General features: G+C 42.3%; 1 protein-coding gene across 1 annotated transcript; it reads right to left on the minus strand.

The window, feature by feature from the left end:
• Positions 1-4,050: 4,050 nt before the first annotated feature.
• gdi1 (GDP dissociation inhibitor 1) lies at positions 4,051-22,652 on the minus strand. The gene is made up of 11 exons (XM_003230019.4): positions 22,433-22,652; positions 13,799-13,906; positions 13,336-13,435; positions 12,571-12,705; positions 11,427-11,625; positions 10,857-10,988; positions 10,286-10,385; positions 8,649-8,820; positions 7,412-7,556; positions 6,134-6,188; positions 4,051-5,949 (listed from the first exon to the last, which is right to left on the minus strand). Exons 1-11 carry the CDS (start codon positions 22,475-22,477, stop codon positions 5,797-5,799), a joined length of 1,344 nt encoding a protein of 447 aa, XP_003230067.1. The 5' UTR covers positions 22,478-22,652; the 3' UTR covers positions 4,051-5,796.
• Between the last annotated feature and the right edge of the window lie 1,940 nt (positions 22,653-24,592).

Genomic DNA, 24,592 nt, shown 5'->3' on the forward strand with positions numbered 1-24,592 from the left:
CGAGGTTAGTTAGGGTGAAGGTGGTTAATATCCTGGGGAGAAAGGAAGCCCTGCTCTTAGGGCTGTGGGGGCCAAGCGGTTACTAGGGCAAGCTGCAGGAGTCAGAAATGAGAGAGACAGACACAGGAGGCAAAAAGTACACAAATAATCAGGTATTAGGATAACACACCAAAGTGTGTGTTTATTAAGGGGTTACTTTGTAATAAAGAGGGAAAGGGGGTTTCTATAGAAAGTAACCTTGGTTCTGGTAGCTGCTGCAAGACTCCTCCGCTTGATTGACCAGCTGGGCTCTGGGTATGGTTGAACCAGGCTGGCCATCTGCATTCAGTCTAATTTGACCTGCAGCGGGGAGTTCCACCGATCGGAAGGAACCATGCTGGGACCAATCTGGCCATGTGTGTGTGTTCCAGCAACAGCTTAAGATGTATCTTTTGCCTCTTCCGTAACTATGTAACTAATCCCTAATAAAAAGTATCTTTTCGTTCCAACCTCTTCCCTAGTGGTTATTTTGTATCCCTTTCTTGGCTATGGCATGAATTTCCCTCCAACTTGAGAGCTCTGCCGCTTTCAACCTCGATCTGAGCCGGGCCAACCACCAGAGAGAGGTTTTTCTCTTCCAGACTAACCCCCTCCCAGCCTCCATTTTCAGTCATATCTCTCTCACTTCGACCCTAAGCATGACCATCTTACTAACTAATAATTTTAAAGACCTCCCCGCCATGAGAAGACCACCCGCTCTCAAATTAATAAAGATTAAAGAAGCAAATCAGCTGATTGTCAAAATGGAGCTTCTCATGCTGCGGCACAGATTTCCCTGTGGGATCGGGTCATCGGAGGTTTGGACTGCGTGCTGGGCACGGAGAGGGTCACCCAGGACTTCCTGCTTGCCATCTATGAACTGCCCTCACCATTGGAGTCCCCCCCCCCCCCCGCTGACCTTTGGCCCAGAATGGCCATCTCACATGCATCGCCACAGATTCCTTCCCCTTTTCTGAACTTTTTTCTTTATGAACCCCATGTATTAAATCTTGAACTCTGGGGTGGATGGTACAAAATGAGTTATAATCCTATATGTGTCCCACGTGCCCTGCATGTTCCCTTTTTCCTTTTTCTCTATGAAATATGTATTATATTATGAAATATTAAAGGGTGACTGAAATCTGACCTGGAAACCAGTATGAACAGATAGTTGCAACACTGACCGGAGGAGATTATTCCTCACACCAGGAGATCGCCAGACACTCATCTTGCATGGACAATACCCTGTTTCCCCTAAAATAAGACATCCCCAGAAAATAAGACCTAGTAGAGGTTTTTCTGAATTGCTAAATATAAGGCCTCCCCCGAAAGTAAGACCTAGCAAAGTTTTTGTTTGGAAGCATGCCCGCCGAACAGAACACCAGAGCATGCAGGATCGGTAAATGTATGTACTATAAAGTGTTGTACATGGAAATAATGGTAGTAACAAGAAATTCTTGATAGGATTCACAGTTTGTCTGGTCATGCTGGTTTATGATGACAACTACTGTACAGTATATAATAAATGTTCATTTTTTTTCCAACAATAAATGTGAATTCTTCTTCATGGAAAAATAAGATATCCCCTGAAAATAAGACCTAGAGCATCTTTGGGAGAAAAAAATTAATATAAGACAGTGTCTTATTTTCGGGGAAACACGGTAGACATGGTCTCCCCCCATTAAATGTTGGAGCTAGCCCATTTAATGGAGGAGATGGCTATCTGGTTCTCGGCCCACTTACAATGGGGACGATCAAAGCTCACGATCGTCCCAGCTGTCAAATGAACTGGACTCATTCAGAAACAAAGCTTGCCCATCTGATCAGCCTTGACTCACTGGAATCTGGCAAGCCTGTTAGACAAATATGTATATTTGCACCACTAGAAGCAATCTGGAAATCACCTTGAGGGCTTATCAAGGCTCTCGGTATTTTCTTTTTGCATATTGACTCAATGACTCTATCATAATCCCTTGCAATTCATTGTTTTTGGCTCAGCCCGCCTCCTCGCCCCTGATTGGCGGAGAAACCAAAGAGGCAGGAGCTCTCTGACTGGATGAGGGTTCGCGCCACTCCCTCAGGGACCAATCGGCGCGCAGGTGGGCAGGGGAACGAGTGGCGCGAATTTCAAATCCCCATTTTCTGTCTTATAAAGGTTGCTGCTCTGTATTGTATGTCATGGCTTCCTGACGAATGATCGTGTCATCCTTTTCAGCTGAACTGAAAAAATCAACAACTCGGTGCTCTTTCTTCACGTCTGCGGGTGAGATTGTTGGGAACGGGATAACCTTGATTTCTAGCGGCTCCCCTCTTGCCAGGATCATCGAACCTGCTGGGGAAGGAGCTTGGGTTCCCCTTTAAAGGAAGGGAACCCCCAAATTTTAGCTCGATTTCATGAGCTCCTGCTCCCTGCTGGGCTCTCTGCCACGGTTCCAATCTCATATCTTTATTAATTTGACCTGGGAGGAGGTCAGTGCTTGACAACACATGTACCACTGTGGCCAGGTCCGATCTCTCCAGGAACTATCTATTCTCTCTTCAATTGTGAGAAGGCCAACCAAATCACCATCTCAGCCTGGGCCTCCGTGTTTAAGGTGGAGTCCAGGATGACCCCCAAACTGTGCATCTGAGATTACAAGGGGAGTGTGACCCCATCCAGCTCAGATTGTAACCCTATTCCCGGATCCATCTTCCAAGAGACCAGCAGTTACCTTTGTCTTGTCTGGATTGAGTTTCAACTTGTTTACCCTCATCCAGTCCATTACTGACAATGGTTCAGATGCAGAACCGCATCCTTGGTATCAGGTGAAAATGAGTAAGACTTCCTTCTGGCCTGGTTATTATTTATAAATTCCCTACACAGATTCTAACAGGTTAAATTATGAACCCTTCGATAAAAACTTTTCCTTCTTTTTTTACATAGTTTAGAAATAGTTCCCAGTACTTGATAGTTTTTGTTTTTTCTTTGTTCATTATTGCTAACTTGTATATTTCTGCTATTTGAAAGACTTTACCTATCTATTCTTCTATTGTTGGGAAGTCTGCCTTCTTTCATAACTGTGTGTATACTGTTCTTGCTGCTATGATCATAGTGTAATACTTTAGAGTTTAGTAATTTTGTTTGATTATTTGATATTCCCAATAAAAATAACTCTGGCTTCAATTGTATCTTTGAATGAAAAAGCTTTTTTTGCATCTTGCCCAGGAATTTTGTTTTTTTCACAGGGCTATAACATGTGGAAGAAAGTTCCTTCCTGTTCTTTACATTTTCAGACCTTGTGGTTTCTTCCTGTAAACATTTTTGCTAAGTTTTGTGATAATGAACATGATTTTTGTTCCTGGGTTTTAAGTCATTTCCTAATTGATTCCATCATAAAAACATGGAAAAAGTGTATTAAACTGCAAAAACTTTGTTTTTGCGGGACATCCTGCAGCACATTTTGCTACAGTTTTTCAAAGACTATCTTATAGAGTTTCAACAATTCCACATAGCTTGTGGCAGCCAAAAAATGAAGTTTTTGGAGTACAGCAACTACTTTCAAGTACTGCACAATCAAACAGGAAAGAACACTTTCAAACCAGAGGGTTTTTTTTTTCAAATTTTGTTACATAGTGTTATAGTGGTCATAATGGTTACCTCAGTTCCTAAATATCAATTATTTCTTATCTTCCTTTACCTTTAGCACTGTTTGTCCATTTCTTTGGTGGGGGAAAGATTCTCAGAGAAGAAAAAGTAGATTCTGTGAAAGCTTGCAACTGGAAGGACACATCTAAATCAAGTTTCATAGATTATATGGACCTGGATACTGTAGTGGGATTCTTTAAAAAAAATGAGACATATGTCCAGGTTCCGGTACTTTTCCAACCACCTTCTCATCCCTTACCACAAAATTTCATTTCGCGCATAATACTTTCCTTCCATCTTCTAGATGCAACATGGCGTGTCTCTTTGCAAACAGCATCCCACTCCATTCTGGGCCTGTTCAGTTTTCTCCCCCACACATGGCAATGGTACCAGACAGAAACCAGGGATAGACTAAGTGAATTTATTATCTTGAGACAACTGAGCAGCTGTGGGGTGGAGGGAGGTGGCCCCTCATATCCCCCTAGAGTTACAGACAGATTGTTAACCATAAGCCAGCTTTGGCATGAAGGAAGCCTCTGACACAAAGCAGGCCCCAGGCCTCTTTGCTGATGCCATGGCCCAGACTTCACACCCAAACATCATTAATTCTCAGGAGTGTCAATAAAGGTTTGACCTGCTTCGTTAATAAGTTACAATAAGTTACAGCAGGTGGCAGCAAGTGGAAGTGGGACAGAACCACCGCCCTGTCCCTATGTCCAGCACACGAGAAAGAGAGAGAGAGAAGAGACATACACACACACACAATTTCCCACATTTTAGGCTAAAGGAACTAAGAGGGACTGAGGGGACAAAATAGACGCAAGACAAACAGAGGCCTGTGGGAACCTGAAGTGGCAAGATGGGGGCACAGGACTGGCTAGAGGGGCAGCATGTGTGGAAGAGATGGTTCAGAGTGGCTTTTCATGCCTCCACATCCTCATATTGTAGTGGTAGTTATTCCAGTCTCCTCTTGGTGTACAGCAGTGGTTCTCAACCTGTGGGTCCCCAGATGTTTTGGCCTTCAACTCCCAGAAATCCTAACAGCCGGTAAACTGGCTGGGATTTCTGGGAGTTGTAGGCCAAAACACCTGGGGACCCACAGGTTGAGAATCACTGGTGTACAGGGATGGATGTTCAAACCATGATGAGAATAAACCGGGGAAAGAAAGGGTATGTATACATCAGAAGGAGACCTGTCACAAGTGAAACATGATCAAAATTGGGACAAGTAAAAGTTGGGAAGGGGGCTGTGAGGCACGAAGGAATAATGATGGGGCACAACTGGCAGAAAGAATGCAGACCACCAAAATGCATGAGGGACAGGAATAGGAAGAGAGAAGATGATGTGAATTTGAAGTTAGCAGCAGGACTCAAGGCCAGACTGCATGTTACATGCAATACTGTGCATTTAATCTCCAATGGTTACTCTCATTTGAGGTTAGAATAGGTCTGCAATGGGGCAATGTGAAGTGCAAAAGTGATGTGCTTAATTCTTCCTTCTTTCAAAAGCATGTTTATCCTTGCACACTTGCAGAGAGATCATCAGGAATAATGAGTGCCAAATCACCCCTGTCCTGAACTGCTTTCCCCCCTAGATTGGCGTGGACTTAAATGCATGCAATTGTATGTAACAGGCAGCATGGTCCCAAATGCCTGAAAGAGGCACTGGAGAGAATGTAAGGGGTAGACATCAGTAAGATTAAGACTGCCCCAAGTTTGAACAAAAACTCAACCGTGGGGCAGTGGGGGAGAAGTCTGTTTTTTTTAAGGTAAAACGCCATTCGGAGTTTTATGGGAGGGCAAGAAAGGATTAACTTAGAAATGTGTTTCTGCCTTATAGTTTAAGGCAGGGGTGTTAAACTTGTGGCCCTCCAGATGTTTGGGTCTCCAACTCCCAGAAGCCCTAGCCAGCTTGTCCAATGGCAAGGAATTCTGGGAGCTGACGTCCAAAACACCTGGAGGGCCACAAGTGTGACACCACTGGTTTAAGGGAACTGGTTCCAGTTAGAAGAAGTTTGCCCCAGCGGAATGAGGATTTGGAGGACAAGCCAGTCTAAGGTGAGGAGTGGGTTAGAGCCAGTCCCTGGCGGGAGTATGGTCCCTTGCATGGGGAAAACCTGGGGAAGGGAGGAACAGGGAAGGAATTAGTGTGGTCACTGCTCATCCTCGCCAAAGACATCATTCTGGCGCCGTTTCATGCTCTCGAAGTCAAAGGGAGCCCCTGCCATGCGCCGGTAAATGTCTTTGATGTCATCACACGTTGTCTCGAAGTGAGTGGTGGCATCGTATGATCGTGAGCAGAATATCTGTGCAGAGAAAGTCAGGAGACACAAACAATACCAGTGTATCAGATGGAGCAGAGAAGGTGGGGAAAGAGAGAGGGGGGGGGGGGGAGAAGCCAGTACTTTCTCGAGATCCAGTTCTGGATCCAGCCAAGTGTGCCCATTCTTTCACCCTCTGAAACGCTTCAAAAATACCAGAGAGCCTCACCTGACTTTCAGTTCCATCATCAGTAGGTTCATATATATCACTGATGGCCACAAACCTATAAGGAAAAAAATTGGTAAGAAAACTAGCATCACCACCTGAGGCCCCATCCACACAGCAATGTAAAATACAGATAATCTGCTTTGAACTGGATTATATGGCAGTGCAGACTCATATAATCAATTCAAATAATATAATCTGGATTATCTGATTTGATAATTTTGATTATATGGCAGTGTAGATCCATCCTAAGGTACAAAACAAGCTTTGCATCTAATAGTATAACCAGGCACCCATCAGATGTGTTTGATTCCAAATCCCACCATGCACAACTAGTACAGCCAACACTGGCAGGGAACGTTGAGAACAGTCCAATCCTCTGTGGTGGTCTCGGATTAGCATATACACAAACTACACAATATCTCTTTTTAATCAAGCAAGTTTGCTAGTTTTCAATAGGATACAGAAACCTGCTAATCCTATTTACCACAAGTAGGACAGAGATTAGTGCGCATACCAACAGTGACCCTCTTTCAAAGTATTTTCAATCCAGAGCCCTATCATCATCTCAGAATTTCTAAGATCTCTGTTTTCACATATTGAGTTCCATTGGCAACACGCTGCTCCTAAAGATTATTCATTATGCCTCTCCATGGCCCTTTTCAGATCTTACATAAGCCTTTCAGTTTATTAAACTTCCATCTCTCAAAAAGCTTCCATCTCTTTGTCTTTGTTTCCTTACTCCTCATCATACCCTCCGGCCATTTTGGTTGTTTGTATTTTTTTCAAGGTTGGTTTTTTCATAGATAAAATGGTAAATGTGTATCTGAACTACAGATGGGATTCATGCAATTGAATACTCAATGCAGAACACCCAGCACTCAAAGGGAAGGCTGGAATTAACCATTTTCCCCACCATCACAGAGAGCTGATGTTGTAATGTGCACTCTGAAGCAGTAAAGCCCTCATAACAAAAATGTCATGACATTTATAAGAATTGACAAAGTCTACCTATCTTCTCAATTGTAGTTCTGCTTAGTTCTCCTTGTCGTTGCTCACCAACTCCTTAACTCTTCTCATGTACTAGAATAAATAACTTCATGACCTCCAGATATTTCCAGGTGCTTACTCCCACAAATACTGCCCACTGTCCACATGATTCTCCCCTCCCTATTTTAGCATGTGAATTTCAGGCAGAAAATCATCTGACAATTCTAAACAGCAGCACCCCCTAAAAAATACCTCCCCCCACCAGCTCTCCTCCCACCTCCCAACACTCACTTTTGGTCGATAGGTTCAAGCAGCTCAAGGGCCGGTTGCACTTCATTCTCAGGTGAGTCCGTCTCCACAGTAGTGCTTGCAATAGCAATGTACTTGCCCTGGGCAGCTACATTGTGGGCGGATGAGATGAGGCAGACATAGATGTCTAGATGGGAAAGAGGGAGAAAGAGTCAGAAGGATCATCTGGTGGAAACTGACCATACAGTCAACCTGGATGAGCTACAGATTCCTAGAGAAGTGTTCAGAAGCACACAAAAAGGGTTTTGCCATTTTCCCACTTTAAATGCTCAGAAAACTGGGTGTTCTGAGCAGCAAAACTCTGAAAAGTGGATGGCCTACTGCACTAGCCAAAAGAAATATCCTCTGGATTCTAGAGAAATGTTCCATATAGGAAGTTCTAGGCCATCCAACATATTTCTATAGTCAATTTTCAGTGCAAGTTGACCATAGAGCCCTGGAACATGTAATGTTCCCAGAAGAGAATATATTACTCAAATCTGTTAAAGTTAGGCCCATAAATGTGGAAACTAAACTGTAAAGGGAACTGCTACAGCTTCAATGCTCTGCATGTGAAACGCGCCAGCTTTAAACCCAGGACAGGGCTGGAAAAGTCTTGTCTGAAGCCCTGAAGAGCTGCTGGCAGTCTATATGGAACAGACAATATATGATATGGTTGGGCAGCTGCATGGGGACAAAGGATCAATTCACAGCAAACTCTCTTATGGACGTCAGTGCCACACATACCCTCCAGCAAGTCCAAATACTTGTTTTCCTCTTCTGTCAAAATGGCAACAAGAAGTAATACTGCATCTCTTTCTGTTGCCACTTTGAGAGGGACTAGATATGTGGCAGAAGAGTGGAGTTTGGGGGTGTTTATGGGGGGTGGGTATTAGTGCATATTTTCCATGTGTTCAGGGTATTTTTGCATAGTTGTGTGGCAAAACTGCCTGAAAATTGTGCTGAAATTTCTTTTATTTGGGTAGACTTTAGAGGCCAAAACAACGTGGTTCTGGCTACACTAGATCCATAAGTGAATTAGACAGACCAACAGACTGAATATAAGGAACATTTTTATATCAGTTACACTGCAAAACTGTGGCCTAATCTCACAATGATCCTGTAAAAGAAAGTACAGTACTTGTAATGGCACACCATTCTACAGAAGACGTCCACAGCCAAGTACATTTTTGCCTTCCCCATTCTTACACTGCCAAACTCCACATCCATTAGCACTCACCAGATTTGCGTCCCACTTGATTCTGGGGGATGATGATTTGACAGGAGTTGGCGTCACTGGTACCACGGATAGGGTGGCTCAGGATGCAGATGACACGCACAACCTTCCCCGCTGGGCGAACCCGGTCTGGCACATAGCTGGGGTCGCAGATCAGCTGCTGGCAGCGTGCCACCTGGGATGGCAGAGTCAACATTACCAAAAGAATGTGGGGAGAGGCCAGCCTTTCTATCCTGAATGCTTTGGGGAAATTCTGCCATTCTCCATTTTGTTTTACTGTTTGGATGCCTTGGTACTGAACAAGACATAAAAGTCAGCAACATATATAGAAAAACATGTGTGTTTTTTTAAATAAATTAGATGCTTTGAAATGAAGAAAGCTTGGAGGTAACCAGAAGGTTTTTATATGAAAGGACTGCCACTTTAATTCTGGTACTGAAAAAGGCACACTTCTGAGTACATGTTCGGAGACATCTCATTTTACTTAAATCTCTGAGGCCCCTTCTACACTTCCATATAAAATCCAGATTATCTGCTTTGATAATCTGGATTACATGGCAGTGTAGAAGGGGCCTGAGCCCTTCTGTAAATGTCCCCCTTTGCCCTGATTCAAGCTGTCAATGTAAAGAACGAAAACCAGAGCTGAAAAAGATTTCAGTAGCTTCCCCTATGTTTTACCATGCTATAGTGGAGCTGAAGAAATAAGTGTGTTTCAATATATCTTCAGACCAAATGCAAAGTGAGATGGTGCTTTATGGTGCAGATTTAGTGTGTCAAAAATTGCAGCAAACTGTTTTTCTTATATGTTTATAATGCTAGAGATAGAGAAATGTACTATAAAGTTGATTAGTTTTGGGTACTGTACACCTTGACCTGGCTGTGTGTTTCAAGCAGCAAAATGCTTCAAGTCTATTTATTTATTTATTTATTTATTTATTTATTGTATTTATATTCCGCCCTTCTCACCCCGAAGGGGACTCAGGGCGGATCACATTATATACATATAGGGCAAACATTCAATGCCCATATACACATAGAACAGAGACAGACGCAGAGGCAATTTAACCTTCTCCTGAGGGGATGTTCGATTCTGGCCACAGGGGGGAGCAGCTGCTTCATCATCCACTGTGACGGCACTTCCTCATTCCAACATCATAAATTAGTTACATTTGCCTCCCCACTTTATAAGTGGTACCTTATTTCCTACTTGATAGATGCAACTATCTTTCGGGTTGCTAGGTCAGCAACGAGCAGGGGCTATTTTTTTTATTTTTTAATTAACGGGTGCTGACCCCGCTACGGGCTGGCCTCGAACTCATGACCAGCCTGTGCCACAACCCAGCCCCAAATTGGCCCTGATCAAAAGCCATGAAGTCAAGTATAAGGCAAAACTAGGATTATCTGACAAGTCACATAGGGAGGAGAAGGAATGGTTCTCCATTTCATCTGCGAGTCCGTGTAGACTCAAACAATTAGCCTGAGGTAAGAAAGATGGTGAAAAGATATAAGTGTTTTGTGGATTCAGGTAAATAGCATGAACATTCAGACCTCTCATAACATTAGGATTTGGTACCACTTGTTTCAGAAACAATCTTCCCATTGTTCCCTCCTCCAGAAGGAATTTTCCAACTTCTGCTCACCTCTCCCTCTGACTTGACCCCGATGACCTTTCCGCCTTCCATGACAATCTCATCCACTGGCTTGTTGAGCATATAGGTGCCACCATAGATAGCGCTGAGCCTGGGGGCATGAAGAGGGTAGCTGATGAAAAGTACTATTCTGAGCTCTGTGCCCCACCCCAAGCACAGAACACACAGTTCAGCTATAAGAACAAAACAATACCCGATAACCTTAAGAATGTAAAAATCCCCTCACTCCTACTATTCCTGATACCTTCCCTAGTATCAGAACTGGTTTTATTTTCCAGAGCTGGTATCAAAGTAAATTTCATTTTCTAAAACAAAAACCTATAGTATTTTATTTTAAAAAGCAGGGGGCTGTTCACAATTTGTAAGAGAATAATAATACTATCTACAATATGTTGTTCAATGCCAAGGAAAATCATGCAGTCCTCCAGAGGTTAGCTTGACTGCAACTCCCAGAAGACCAGGGTGGACTAGTCAATGGTGAGAAATCCTATGGGTTGCAGCCCCAAAACATCTGAAGGGCCCATGATTCTCATCCCTCTTCCATGCCCTTGTGAATCAGTACCTGGCAAAGCCCTGGGGAAGTTCACCCAGGCCGTAAAGCGGGTAGAGGTAGGGGCTCTTCCCATAGCGGGCCAGGGATTCACTATACAGTTTGATACGATTGATGGTCTCCAAGCAGGGCTGATCCAAGTAACTGTGGAAAGAGAGAGAAAAACAGGCTGCCTTGGTTAGCCTCGCATAGAAGGAAGCAATAGACAAAACAATAGTAAGTTTCTTAGATGGCAGATCAGTAATAATTGTTTGCTTGCCTCAGAAAGCAATGCTTTACTACTTTGGGGGAAACTTCTCAATTTGGCACATATGGCTTTGTAGAAAGTGTTTTCCCAAGACCCAGAACCAACCAAACAGTGTTGGAAAGAACATCAGACTACTTTCCTTGATACCCTCAGTTTATCAATCTCCCACTAGAAATTACTAATGGAACCATGGAGCACAACATGGCACACAACCACCCCAAGCCTCTTGGTAGGACATAAATTGAATTAATTACTTCATTAATCAAATAAGCAGAAATGAAAAAACACAGAACGTGCCACTCTGCAATCCAGGGGGATTCTGATTAATCACTCACTCATCGGTTCGGTAGAGTGCCAGTGCGTGTCCTGTAAAGTCAATGACATCCTGGCCCAGATCAAAGCGCCGGTAGACCTCGCGCATGGTGGTGTTATGAGGATCCACACCCTCCAGCGTCTTTGAGTCATTCTCATCAAAGTTTGCCACAAACACCAGGAACTTGCGGAAGCGCCTCTTCTCAAACATGCCCATGAGATCTGAAAGAGAAGTGAGATAAGCGGACAAGGTGGGTGGACTGGAGACTGGAGAGACTCTCACCAGAGAGAGACTCGGTTTTGCCTGTAATGGACCCAGGTCCACTCTGTGGCTTTCCAGGTGAAGGAATTTTAAGTTGTCAATGGAGAATGAATTGCTCCCTCAAAGGAGGAGAGAAAGAGATGGGAGTCCCTGTTCTCCTTCCAAGCCTGGAGGAGATTTATGAAGCTTCTGCACAGCAACTTTGCATTTGTGAAAGGTAAAAACTAGCATTGTCATTTCCTGGGTTCCAGTATCTCAAGAAACAACTTAGAATGAATAAAATGTGTCATAAATGTTTATGTTTAGGTAAGTGATCGTTGCTCGGGAACAACCTTCGACAAGATTAATGTTTCAAGAAATAAAAGGTATTCAAGAACCAATGACTGCCCAGTGGCACCTCTGCAAAAATTGGTTGTGCTGACCTTGTCTCTCTTCTGGGATTGAGTTAAGTCTGTTGCCTACTTCCACAATTAGTCAATCACTCCCAGTATAAAGGTGTAAAATTTAAATGTGCCTGCCCTCATACATATCACTCAGCCACATGGTGGTAGCAGGGTAAAATACAGGTTGTTCTCAAAGGGTATACCTTAGTGTAAAAGTGAAGCGTAGTTCCAAATTCCATTCAAAAAGAATTAAGTCTAACTTGACTATCAAAATTTTCAAAAGCACAGCTTGTAAGATGATCTTGCTAATGCTATTACTATGGGCTGGCTTCAATCGATTTTGGGCTGTGTTCTTATAGCTCTTTTACACTGAATATACCTGTGTGTATTTGTAACTGCCTGGAGAGCTCACTAATGGATTACAAAACAAGAAACACATGTTAAATTAAAAGTAAATGTAAGTAAATACAGATCCAAAGACAGATTTTGGAGGAGAGACTTGTTTAATCCAGATGCACTTACTGGATGCCAAGGCTTCTGTCTCTGTTGACGGCACCTTGTAGATCTTCCCTGCCTTGTAAACAAAGCTGCCCTCCACCACTTTGAAGTCCAGGTAGCGCGTCACTTCCGTATACAGCAGCATCTTCACTAGCTGGCCTACATAACAGAAGGCAACCTTTTACTAGTCTCCATAGGAAGCTCCCACACCCAGGGCAGAAAGATTAGCCAACTTATTATTTATTAAAAGCTTTTATCTATTACCTCCCAACCTACCAAGATAGCCAATGCAACAACAAAGAAATATCAAATACACAAAGAAAAAAAATGAAAGACCAGACAAAAAGTCTTCTTAGAAATAAAGATAAGAGATTACAAGAAACACTAGTAGTCTTGGTAGGTATAGACAGAGTTGGGGAGCATAAGAAAGAGAGCTCCAAGGACTGTAGATACTATGTCTGATCCATTAGTACCAGTCAACTGCATGCAAAGTCCTGGCCTATGCTGATACACCAAAACATGTCATAGTGCTACTAGGAAAGCTTGTCCTACGCCATTGTGGATTGTCCTCCTATAGAAAGGGTAGGAAACACCTAATGTGCCAGATATTTAGGATCGGAATCCCACAATCCCTTACCATTGGCCATACTAAGTGGGAGTGATGGGTGTTAAAGGTGAAATCATGAGGAGCTGTTCTACAGGCATGCCTCTTTTGCAACTTATCTTGAGCCCTATTTCAGAAAAAGTCACCACCTCTTTGACCTATGGACCAAATGGAAGCTGACTCACCATTTGCCATGAGGAATTTGGGGATAAGGTCAACATTCCAGTCTCTTCCACGCCCCATAGATTCAGGGGGGCCCTCTGCGATCTCAAAGCGCTTGTAGAGCTGGTGATGAAGAGGGAGAAAACCATACAATTCAATTTCAAATGCAATTTACTAATAGAAAACAACAGTTCTAGTGCCAGCAAAATACAGGAGAATTGATTTCAGATGTATCAGTCAAAGAAAGGTTGCTCTCTTTAACAAGCAGAAATAAGGTTTTTTCCACAAACAGGGATTCTGAATTAGTGCCTTACATAGCTCTTTTTCTTAGGGTTCAAAATGGTTCACAAAACATTATTCCTTATTACAGGTTGAGAGGCCAAGAGAAAAGATTTTTGTCTAAGGTGACATATTGGGCTCATGTCCAGTGTGGAGAACATTTCTAACAAAAGCAAATGTGCACATATACTGTCCCTAATACCTCACCTCTTCCAAGGGAGTTATGGATGAGCTCTCGCCCCCGTAGTATGGATTCCGGTCCATGTGCAAGACCTTCTTGCCATTCACAGACATGATGCCCGAAAGGATACATTCCTAGAACAGAAAGTGGTTGAGTCTTTTCACACTATAGTTACTAAGGTTTAAGGTACATGAACTTTTGACATTGGAAAGCCACAAATAAAGAAGTTGCTGGTGGTTTACACAAGATAACACTTCTCTAGAAATTTCTAGGTATGACTCTATGGCTGATTTCTGCTTGAAGCTGACCACAGAATTGCCACTGGAGGACTTAGAGATTCATAGTAAGATGTAATGTCTAGAAGTTTCTAGGTCCTTCAGCATGACTGAGGGAAATTCACCATGGATTCACACTGGAGGACCTAGAGATTCATAGAAAGAACATTTTAATCAAATCTGCGAAGTCAAAACTGCAAATGTGGAGGGACAGCTTCAATCCCAGGAGGTTGATGTTTCCAAAAGGTGTTTTAGGTTATCTAAAATTATCCTGGATATCCAACATAAAATTAAGTCAACACATTATTCACTACACATTGTGAAAAAGATAATGCATAGAGAAGAGCTTGTGGAGGAGCACCCAGTTTAAAGGAGATGGGGGGAGGTACTCAGTTAAGAATGAAGGGGCAAACAAAGAAGTATAGCTAATCCATCTCAAGGAATTCTACAGAAACTGACAAAGGGGTTCTTCAAAGACATTTACCTTGAGCTTTTAGGTCAAAGGAGATTAAACCAACAGACATAGAATAAAAAAAATAATGTACAGATAGTCTCCAAGTTATGAACAAGATGGCTTCTGTAGGTTTGTTCTTAAGTTGAATTAGTCTGTAAGTCAGAAAAAGTACAGTAACTCCAGTCAAATATGTATATCTTCTAGCTTTGGATAGCATAGGAAAGCTTTAATACCCCGGTGGTGTTTTTCTGTTTATGCCTCTGTTCAGAAGATTTCAACTCATTTTCTGCTCCTGTGATAATTGGATTTTGAAAAATGCGGCTTGTTGTGGAAACAAGGAATGGTGATAAAGCTTCAGTGGAGACACCTTTTCCCCATGATAACTATTCCAGGAGTGAATTTCCATTTCTGAGTAGATTTCTCTCACTTCCTGTTGTCTTACCCCTGTTCCTAACTATGAGTCATTTGTAAGTCAAATGTTTCTAACTTGGAGACTGCCTGAATTGGGTTTTAGCACACCAGGTTAAACCACCAGCTGCAGTAAATCTTATCAATTGAAAGGTTGACAGTTTGAAACCCGGGTCAGGGTGAGCTCCTGATTTTTAGCCCAGCTTCTGCCTACCTAGCAGTTCAAAAGCAAAATGTGAGTAGATAAATAGGTACCGCTTAAAAGCAGGGAGGTATTTCAAGGCACCCACAAGGAAATGCTAGAAAATACTGGTGATTCGATCAAGGAGGAAGCTTACAAACAAAGCTCTTTGGCAGAGAGATGGACAGCATACTCCCTCCCCCCCTCCCCCTTGTGACCGGAACAGAGCACAAGCCTCCAAGATGCTGAAAATGGGAAAAGCCTATATATACCTATACCTATGTACAATTGTCTGTCTTGTCAGTGTATAAATGGCATTGAATGTTTGCCGCATATGTATGTTCTGTGATTTGGGGTGAGAAGGGCAGAATATAAATACTGTAAATAAATAAATAAATCTATACAATACTCTAGCTGGTTTCACCTGCAAAGCCTGGAGATGAGCTTCAGTGAACAGATGGAAGTATGTGAGAGATCAAAAAGGAAAGCTCACAAAAGGGTGCTTTACACATTTATATTCGGGGCTTGGTTTTAACTTAGTAGAAATGCTCCATAGAGGCCGGATCCTACACCATTTTGATGAAATCTTTATCTCACTGAAACATTGCAGGATACTTCTGTAAGTGCAGGCCAACGTGAAAAGTTAACTTCATATAAGATCTAACTGTGCTTCACAACATGATTTCAGCCATCCAAAGTTTGTTCAGTTATCTTTAGTTATCAAAATGGCAGGGGACTGAGGTAATGTAGCAAACATGGTATTTCCAGATCTTGAGCAAAGTCCAATGTTATTCCCTGTGTGAATAGACTGCATGGAAAGGAAAGGTATCTGATAGTTAGGTAGTTGCTACATATGTAAGTCACACTGATTTCACTGGGTCTTCCTGAGTTGGAACTAATGCTGACGTAGCCCCATGTAGTTAAATTTTATATAGTCTAAGCACCAGTGAAATCTGATTTTAGCATTGCTGGGAAGACTGTGTAATTTGTTATCAGTTTCTTAAGGGTAATATCCAGAAAAGTTATGCTTTGAATTATTACTTCCAGAATTCCCCAGTCAACAAATGGGCGTATGACGTGTGTGTGTGTGGTGGTGGTGGTGTGGGGGGGATGTTCTGAAAGTTCTATTACAAAAATCCCTAATTTTTCCAAGCTCTGATATCCAGGCTACACCAAACGTTGTTAGCCGTAAATTATTGCTTTTGTTTGAGTGAAAGGAAATTATTAGGATGGTCCCCGAAACATGATTTCTTCTTCAAGCAATCACTACATTGTGAGCATGAAGAGGTCCTTTGGACACAGCACCATTGCAGATTTACACTGGTTTAAATGAACATTTTATTCCCCTAGCAGTTCTGCAGCTCTACAAAGCAGACTAGAAGCCTTAGTCTAAGGGATAATTCTGAATACCATCATCTACTCAGATGTCTGAGAATTACAGGAAATCCACACGTTATGAAGAAGATAAGTTCTGTAGGTTTGTTCTTAAGTTGAATTTGTTTGGAAGTTGGAACAGGTACGTTTTTAAAGTGTAATCCAGCCAAAAATATGTATCTTTTAGCTTTGGATAGCATAGGAAGGGTTAACACCCCTGTGATGTTTGTTTTGCTCTCTGTGCTCCTGTTCAGAAGATTTCACCTCCCTTTCTGTCCCTGGGATAATTGGATTTTGAAAAAAAAAAAAAAGGCTTGTTGCGGAAACAAGGATTGGTGAGAAAGCTTCAGTAGAGTCTCCCCCATGATCACTCTTCCAGGAGTGAATTTCCCTTCTGAGGAATAGATTTCTATCACTTCCTGTTGTTTCACCCCCGTTTGTAACTATAAGTTATATGTAAGTCGGAGACTTCCTGTATTTGAGAGAAGTCTTTATGGTGAAGTCATTATGGCTAACCAAATCTGCAATCTGCTCTTAGAAGTTAATGCTTTGTGAGCTCAGAAACATAGAGAAGCCTACTTGCCCCAAGAGAACAAATGGTTTCTCCAGGATATATTACAGTCTGAGCATCCCTTATCAGGAATTCCAATAATCCATAATACTCCAGAATCCAAACTTGACCTCAAAGGTGGCTTATTTCAGAACTACTAGGGAAATAAGGTGGATATAGACACTTTTGCTTTCTGATAGTTCAAGTATTCTCCCTCCCTAAAAGTTGTATCTTTTTCTCTAATACAACACAGAAATAGCATAGTTTCAGGTAGGTGACCATAATATTTCAATGGTCAGATAACACGTGTAAGCAGAGGTCCAATTTCCACCAAATGCAGGGAGGACTCTTGTCTGAAACACTATGAGTGCAGAACCCAATGAAAATAGGGTTGTTGTGTGTTTTACGGGCTGGAACATGGCCATACAGCCCTGAAAACACAAAACAACCCTGTGATTTTGGCCATGAAAGCCTTCGACAACCCAATGAAAATAGTCAACAGTACTAAATCGTATGGGCTAATAAATCTGACTTGAACTTTACTCTATAACCCATGTTCTAGAGATATATAAACCCATTTCCATCCCCTTTATTCAACAAAACCATAGGCAGTGTGTGTGTGTGCATGTGTGTGTGTATGTATGCAATGGGTCCCTTTCCTTGTTTGATGACCACTCTCACAGGATCAGAGCATACAAAGAGCAAGACAGATTGTACTTCCCAATCTAGCTGAATGTTGTATACCTTGCTTGTCTATAATAAGAAGAGAGGAGATAAAAAATAAAGGCCTAAATTAAAGGTGGGAATTACATAGCCTTCTAGATGTTGCTGGACAGCTCCAGCCAGAATAGCATGTCTATATGTAATGTATGTTGCTGGGAGCTGCAGTCCAACAATACCTGAAGAGATACATTACTCTTCACCTCTGGTTTAAAGTAATTTAGAGCAGGGCTTAAACATTTTCTGCAGAATCCACTGTAAGCACTGCACATTAATGCTAACAGTTTTGTGTAATTGAGGGGCATTCAGAAACCTTTCAGTTTTGTCAAATGTTTGTGACCCCAACACTGAGCTATTAAAGGGACCCCCATTTGGGGTCAAGACCCACAGCTGAAGAAGCAGTGCTCTGGAGTAGTCTCATTGAAGGAACTGCTAAAAGGAAAGCTTTGGCCTTAAGTTTCTAAGTCCTCAGCAGGACTGTCAATACCAGTTTCTCTTGGACGTCACTTATCCACATCAACATAGGCCATATTTAATTAATCTACTTTAACTAGTTGTTGGGATTCTCAAGAGTGCAAAACACACAGATGTTGTAAAAATGTCTTCCAATTATGCAGGCCTTCAACCCATCCATTGAGAGCAACAAGAGGTGCTCTATATGGTTTTCAAGGTAGAAACCCCAACCTGCAGTACTGTGAGGATGAAAAGGTGGCAACAATTTCCTTGTCTGGTCATATAAGCAACAAGAAAGAGTTACCATGAGAGAAACATACATTAATTTAGATCTTCCACAGGCCAATAAAATTATAAAACCATGTGAATAAAAAAAAATCAATGGATGCTGGGACTGGGTGAGAGTGAAACAACTGCCAAGGAAGGAAACCAAGTATTCATCTGCATTGTAGTATTAATACAGTTTGATACCACCTGAACTGCCATGGTTTAATGCTCTGAAATCCTGAGCTTTGTAGCTTGGCAGGGCTCCATCACTTTGGGAGAGGAGGCTGAAGACCTTGTACAACTACAACTCCCATGATTCTATAGCACTGAGCCATGGTAGTGAAAGTAGTGTCAAACTGCATTCATTCTACAGTGACCTGTGTCAAACTCAAGACCCACAGGATAAATTTTGCCCGACATGTTATTTTATGTGGCCCTCTTCCAGATACTGGACTACAACTTTTGTCTTCCTCATCTTAGACATCATGACTAGAGCTGATAGGAATTATGATGCAGCAACATCTGGAAAACTGAAGATTGTTCTCTTCACTTAGGAAAATAGGGTCTGCATTTAGATATAAGGCTTGTGGATACGATGCCTTATTTTAAAATGCCCCTCAGCCTTTCCTCAACCTCAGAGCCATAAGTGATGTTGGGTTGCAATTCCCATTATCCCCAGTCAGTATGATGGATAATCAAAAGCGAAAGCAGTTGTCGTTCAATAACACCTGGGGAGCCAAACTTGGTAAAAACTAAAGGACACCAACAACTATGTAAAAAAATTATAGCTGGCCCTCTGTAGCAACGAATTCTCTGTCCAAGGATTCAATGGCCCTTTGAAGGCAGTCATAAGGCTGGTGTGGCCTCTGATGAAACCCTCGGTGCTACTCCAAGTCTCCTTTCTGACTACAAGGATATGGAAAATGAAAAGAAAATTACCCTTGGTATAATATTAATAATATAATATATGTAATATTAGATTTTATTATATAAATAATATAATATTGGGAAGGAGCCCCCCCAGTGGCGCAGTGGGTTAAACTGCTGAGCTGCTGAACTTGCTGACCAAAAGGTTTGCGGTTTCAATACAGGGAGCGAGGTGAGCTCTCACTGTTAGCCCCAGCTTCTGCCAACCTAGCAGTTCAAAAACATGCAAATTTGAGTAGATCAATAGGTATTGCTCTGGCAGGTAGGTAATGGCGTTCCATGCAGTCATGCCGGCCACATGACTTTGGAGGTGTCTATGGACAACGCTGGCTCTTTGGCTTAGAAATGGAGATGAGCACCAACCCTAAAGAGTCAGACACGACTAGACTTAATGTCAGGGGAAAACCTTTACCTTTTAATATTGGGAAAGCATTAACCTTAGCAGGTGTCATAGGCAGTAACAAAATTCAGAGTGGGAAAAGCATGGGACCTTAGTTAGCCAGAAGACTTGGAGAACCGAGTACAACATCTGAAGAACTGCATACTGAGGAGGAAGTTGTGCCCTGTTGAAGTCTGCAATAAGAGGTACACACACACATCTGTAGCAGGACCTGGCCTCGCTCTGCAAGACCCTTCAATCTTGGGATGCTGATAATGGGGGGGGGGGGGGGGAACCATCCATATTGCGACCCCAGCCCTTGGGAATCTGAGATGAGGGATGTTGAAGGAGGGATGCTATGCAGACCTTAGGAACTGCAGCAATGCCATTGTCCTTTTCTTCCCATTTTCTATGCTGCTAACCAACCTAGGGCAATTAGCAGCACTGAAATGAGTGAGAGGAAGCTGTTCATGACACAGAAGGACACTGTCTGCTACATAAGAATTATTATCTTAAAGACGGGGAATGGGTTGGCAATCTCAGAAAAAGCAGGATCAGGCCAAAACATTAGAAGGAAAAGAGGAAAGAGAGTGAAGGGAAATAAGGAAGGGAAGGGAGGATGAAAGGAAGGAAAAGAAGGGAGGGAGGGAAGAAGGAAGGAAGGAGAGAAAAAGATGCTTTGCAATTGGTACCCAGGTGCAGAAGATGGATGGAAGTATGGAATCAGGTTGCATCAGAGGAACTGCAATGGGACCAAACCCATTTCCATTAGGAGAATGGAACCAAGGTGGTAGAAATCCCATGATGCACAGCAGGGAAGGATAATAATAATAATAATAATAATAATAATAATAATAATAATAATAATAATAATAATTAATATTGAAGGAAGAATAAGGAAGTGGGTGTTTGGAAAAATAAAAATAGATACCCCATCCCCACCATCCCATTGAAATATAAATAATAAAAATAACAACAATAATAATAATAATTTATATTACAGGAGAAATAAGGAAGTGGATGCTTGGAAAAATAAAAAAATAAATGCACCATTCCCACCATGCCATTGGAATGCATGATCCACCATCCCATTGCAATATATTATTATTATTATTATTACTAATAATAATGATGCTAATAATACTGCAGAAGGAATAAAGAAGTGGGTGCTTGGAAAAATAAAAAACAAATGCCCTATCCCCACTATCCCATTGCAATGCACAATCTACTATCCCATTGCAATATAAATAATAATACAAAATATTATTATTAATAATATTGAAGGAGGAATAAGGAAGTGGGTGCTTGGGAAAATAAAAAATAAATGCACCATCCCCACCATCCTATTGCAATGCACGATCGACCATCCCATTGCAATATAAATAACAATACAAATACAAATAATAATAATAATATTGCAGGAGATATAAAGAAGTTGGTGCCTGGAAAAATAAAAATAGATGCCCCATCCCCACTATCCCATTGCAATATAAATAATAATACAAATTATTATTATTATTAATAATATTAATATTTTAGGAGGAATAAGGAAATGGATGCTTGGAAAAATAAAAAATAGATGCCCCATCCCCACCATCCCATTGCACTGCATGATTCCTCATTCCATTGCAATATACATTGTTATTAATATTATTATTTATATTGCAGGAGAAATAAGGAAATGGGTGCTTGGAAAAATAAAAAATAAATGCCCCATCCCCCGCCATCCCAGTGCAATGCACCATCGACCATCCCATTGCAATAAAGATATTATTAATATTAAAGGAGGAATATGGAATTGGGTGCTTGGGAAAAGAAAAATTGATGCCCCATCCCCACCATCCCATTGCAATATAAAGAATAATTGGAAAAACACAGATGCCCCATCCCCACCACGCCATTGCAATGCACAACCCACTATCCCATTGCAATATAAATAATAATTCATAATAATAATAATAATAACAATAATGCAGGAGGAATAAGGAAGTGGATGCTTGGAAAAATAAATAATAAATGCACCATCCCCAACATTCCATTGCAATATAAATAATACAATATACTATTATTATTATTATTATTATTATTTATAATGCAGGAGGAATAAGGAAGTGGGTGCTTGGGAAAAGAAAAATAGATGCCCCATCCCCACCATCCCATTGCAATATAAAGAATAATTGGAAAAATAAAAATAGATGCCCCATCCCCACCACCCCATTGCAATGCACAATCCACTATCCCATTACAATATAAATAATAAGAATTCAAAATATTATTATTATTATTATTAATAATAATAATAATAATAATAATAATAATAATAATAATAATAATGCAGGAGGAATAAGGAAGTGGGTGCTTGGAAAAATGAAAAATAAATGCATCATCCCATTGCAATATAAATAATAATACAAAATACTATTATTATTATTATTTATAATGCAGGAGGAATAAGGAAGTGGGTGCTTGGGAAAAGAAAAATAGCTGCCCCATCTCCACCATCCCATTGCAATGCACTCCCCCCCCCCCCCCCGCCCCATTGCATCAAGGATGGGCGACGCTGCAGCCTGTCTGCAATGGAAGGGCAGGGAGACTGGGATGCGGCGGTGGCAAAGGAGGAAAAGGAGTCCCCGCAGGCGGCCCGCCCTTGGCCCTCTCCCGGCAGGACTCACGGTCAGGCCGGTGCCCAGCACGATCACGTCGTAGGCCTCGTCCATGGTGGTGGTGGTGGTCCCGGCCGCGGAGCCCCCGCCCCGAGCGGAGCCAAGATGGAGCCGCACCACCGCGCCGAGCGGATCACCCCGCGGGGGAAAAAGCCGCGAGAGAAGGCAGAGAGAGATCGCTCCGCCTCGGAAAAGGGAGGGTGACGTGCCTCGCTCCCTTTTTTTTTCCGAAGGAGGCGGATGGAGAAAAAGAAGAGAGGGGTGGGAGTGTGCCCCTCCGCCGTATTCTGACAACAGCTGGTGCTGCTGCCTCAGCGCAGAGAGGGGATGGAAAACAAGTTCCGGCCCTGTTTCTTCCCTGTCATCAGCTAAAGGGAGGGGGAGGAGGGGGCTTGTCAGGCCTGCGGAGAAGAACCCGGCCTTCACCATGGAAACAGGGCAAGGCTGGCTTCTGGTACAGTACACACATACTAGGGATGTGCCATGCATGTAAAAAAAAAAATGGTTCAAAAGTCACTACAAAATTGGGGGGAGGGGGCTGTCATTTCGTTTCTCAAGTGTTGCTAAAGCATAGTGAAAAATTCGTTGCTATAAGGAGAGTAACGGAATTTCGTTACTATTTCGTTATAGTAACGAAATAGTAACGGGCCCAATTCAAGGTGCAGGTTATTACCTATAAAGCTCTAAACGGTTCAGGACCTGCCTATCTTCGTGACCGCATCGTCCCCTATGAACCTACGTGCTCTCTGAGATCTTCCGGGGAGGCCCTCCTCTCGCTTCCGCCTTCCTCACAGTTACGTTTGGTGGGGACGAGAGAGAGGGCCTTCTCGGCCGTGGCCCCCCGGCTCTGGAACTCCCTTCCCAGGGAGATTAGGTTGGCGCCTTCCCTACCATCCTTTAAGAAACAATTGAAAACCTGGATGTTTGGGCTGGCCTTTGGAGAGACAGCCATTGGATGACCAGCCTCATTTTAATTCTATTCTGAATGTTATTAGGTTCCTTTCACTGGGATATTTTAATCTAATGATTTTATCTTATATTGCTGCTATAGTCCCCCCACTGTTGTCGACCGCGTTTTAGGGGATCGGGCCCTTAAGGAGAGACCCGATCTGGTCCTGAGAGAACGGACCTTGGCGAAGCCAAAAGGAGAATTACGAGCCGCAATACAACCTGAAGCCGAAATGAAGAAGGTCCGCCAAAGTTGAAGGAAAATCCGCCAAGGAGTCTTTATTGAGCAATTCAGCTGAAGAGGACTCTAGTAGCGATCATTCGGTCTACTAGGGTACCATACAATCAAAATAAAGCCATATTTATACAAAATTTCAGTCTGACAGCCCTTTGAATTTCCCGCCCTGCTCCCCCGCCCATCTGATCGTTGATAGGCTAGAAGGTTGAACGAGGCGGGCTTTCGTTTCCCGCCTTGCTCCGTTGGCCCAATAGGAAGCTGCCTTTTGTCTCTACTCGGGCCAATCAGGAAAGAGAAGGCGGGAGTTATTGAAACAATGAGGTGACAGGACAGGAACTGGAAGATTAAATCCTGCTAGACTGATTTCTTAAAGGGTGCTTAATTTATTAATGGCAGCAATCAAGGGTGTCCGGGTTTCTGTCACGTATACAGATTTTAGATATGCCTTGGGGTGTCAGAGGTGGAAGCAAAGATGGGTGGTGATGAGCCATATTGACAGGCTCTGCAGGGCGCCTTCCTGAGGTGTCCTGGATTTTCCTTTGGGTGAGATATGACAATGTTTGCCTTGGGGCGAATCACCTTTAGGTCAACACTCCGAATTCAGCGACTCAAGCCCTATATTGTCCATGCAATTTGAATTTGATTGGGTTTAGCGGTGGCAGATTATCCTTTTGTTTTTGGAAGGGAAGCCTGGGTCATAGGAAATGGGATAAGTTCTGGGGTTCAGGTTGAGTTCAAAATATTTCCTATTTGATTTCATGACTTGACAATTATATGAAATAAAATGAAAAATAAAATAAAGTTGGAATATAAACCATGCTGGGAAAAATACATATTTTCCGGGGATCCCAAAGAGTACAAATACATATAGGCAGATAGATAGATTTCATGGAAATAAGGGAGAATCCATAAAAGTGAGTTACATTGCATAAAGGGGAATCATGAATGATATAAACAATTGAAAATATTTGATAAGAACGAAG

This window comes from Anolis carolinensis, chromosome 2 (assembly GCF_035594765.1).
Source record: "Anolis carolinensis isolate JA03-04 chromosome 2, rAnoCar3.1.pri, whole genome shotgun sequence".
In the NCBI taxonomy this organism is placed as follows: domain Eukaryota; kingdom Metazoa; phylum Chordata; class Lepidosauria; order Squamata; family Dactyloidae; genus Anolis; species Anolis carolinensis.

Coding starts and splice junctions, on each gene's coding strand:
- gdi1 (XM_003230019.4), bottom strand. CDS start 22,477: ATGGACGAGGCCTACGACGTGATCGTGCTGGGCACCGGCCTGACC. Junction 11,626..12,570: donor GACAGAAGCCTTGGCATCCA/GTAAGTGCATCT, acceptor CTTCTCTTTCAG/ATCTCATGGGCATGTTTGAG. Junction 6,189..7,411: donor CTTGAACCTATCGACCAAAA/GTGAGTGTTGGG, acceptor TTTTCCTTATAG/GTTTGTGGCCATCAGTGATA.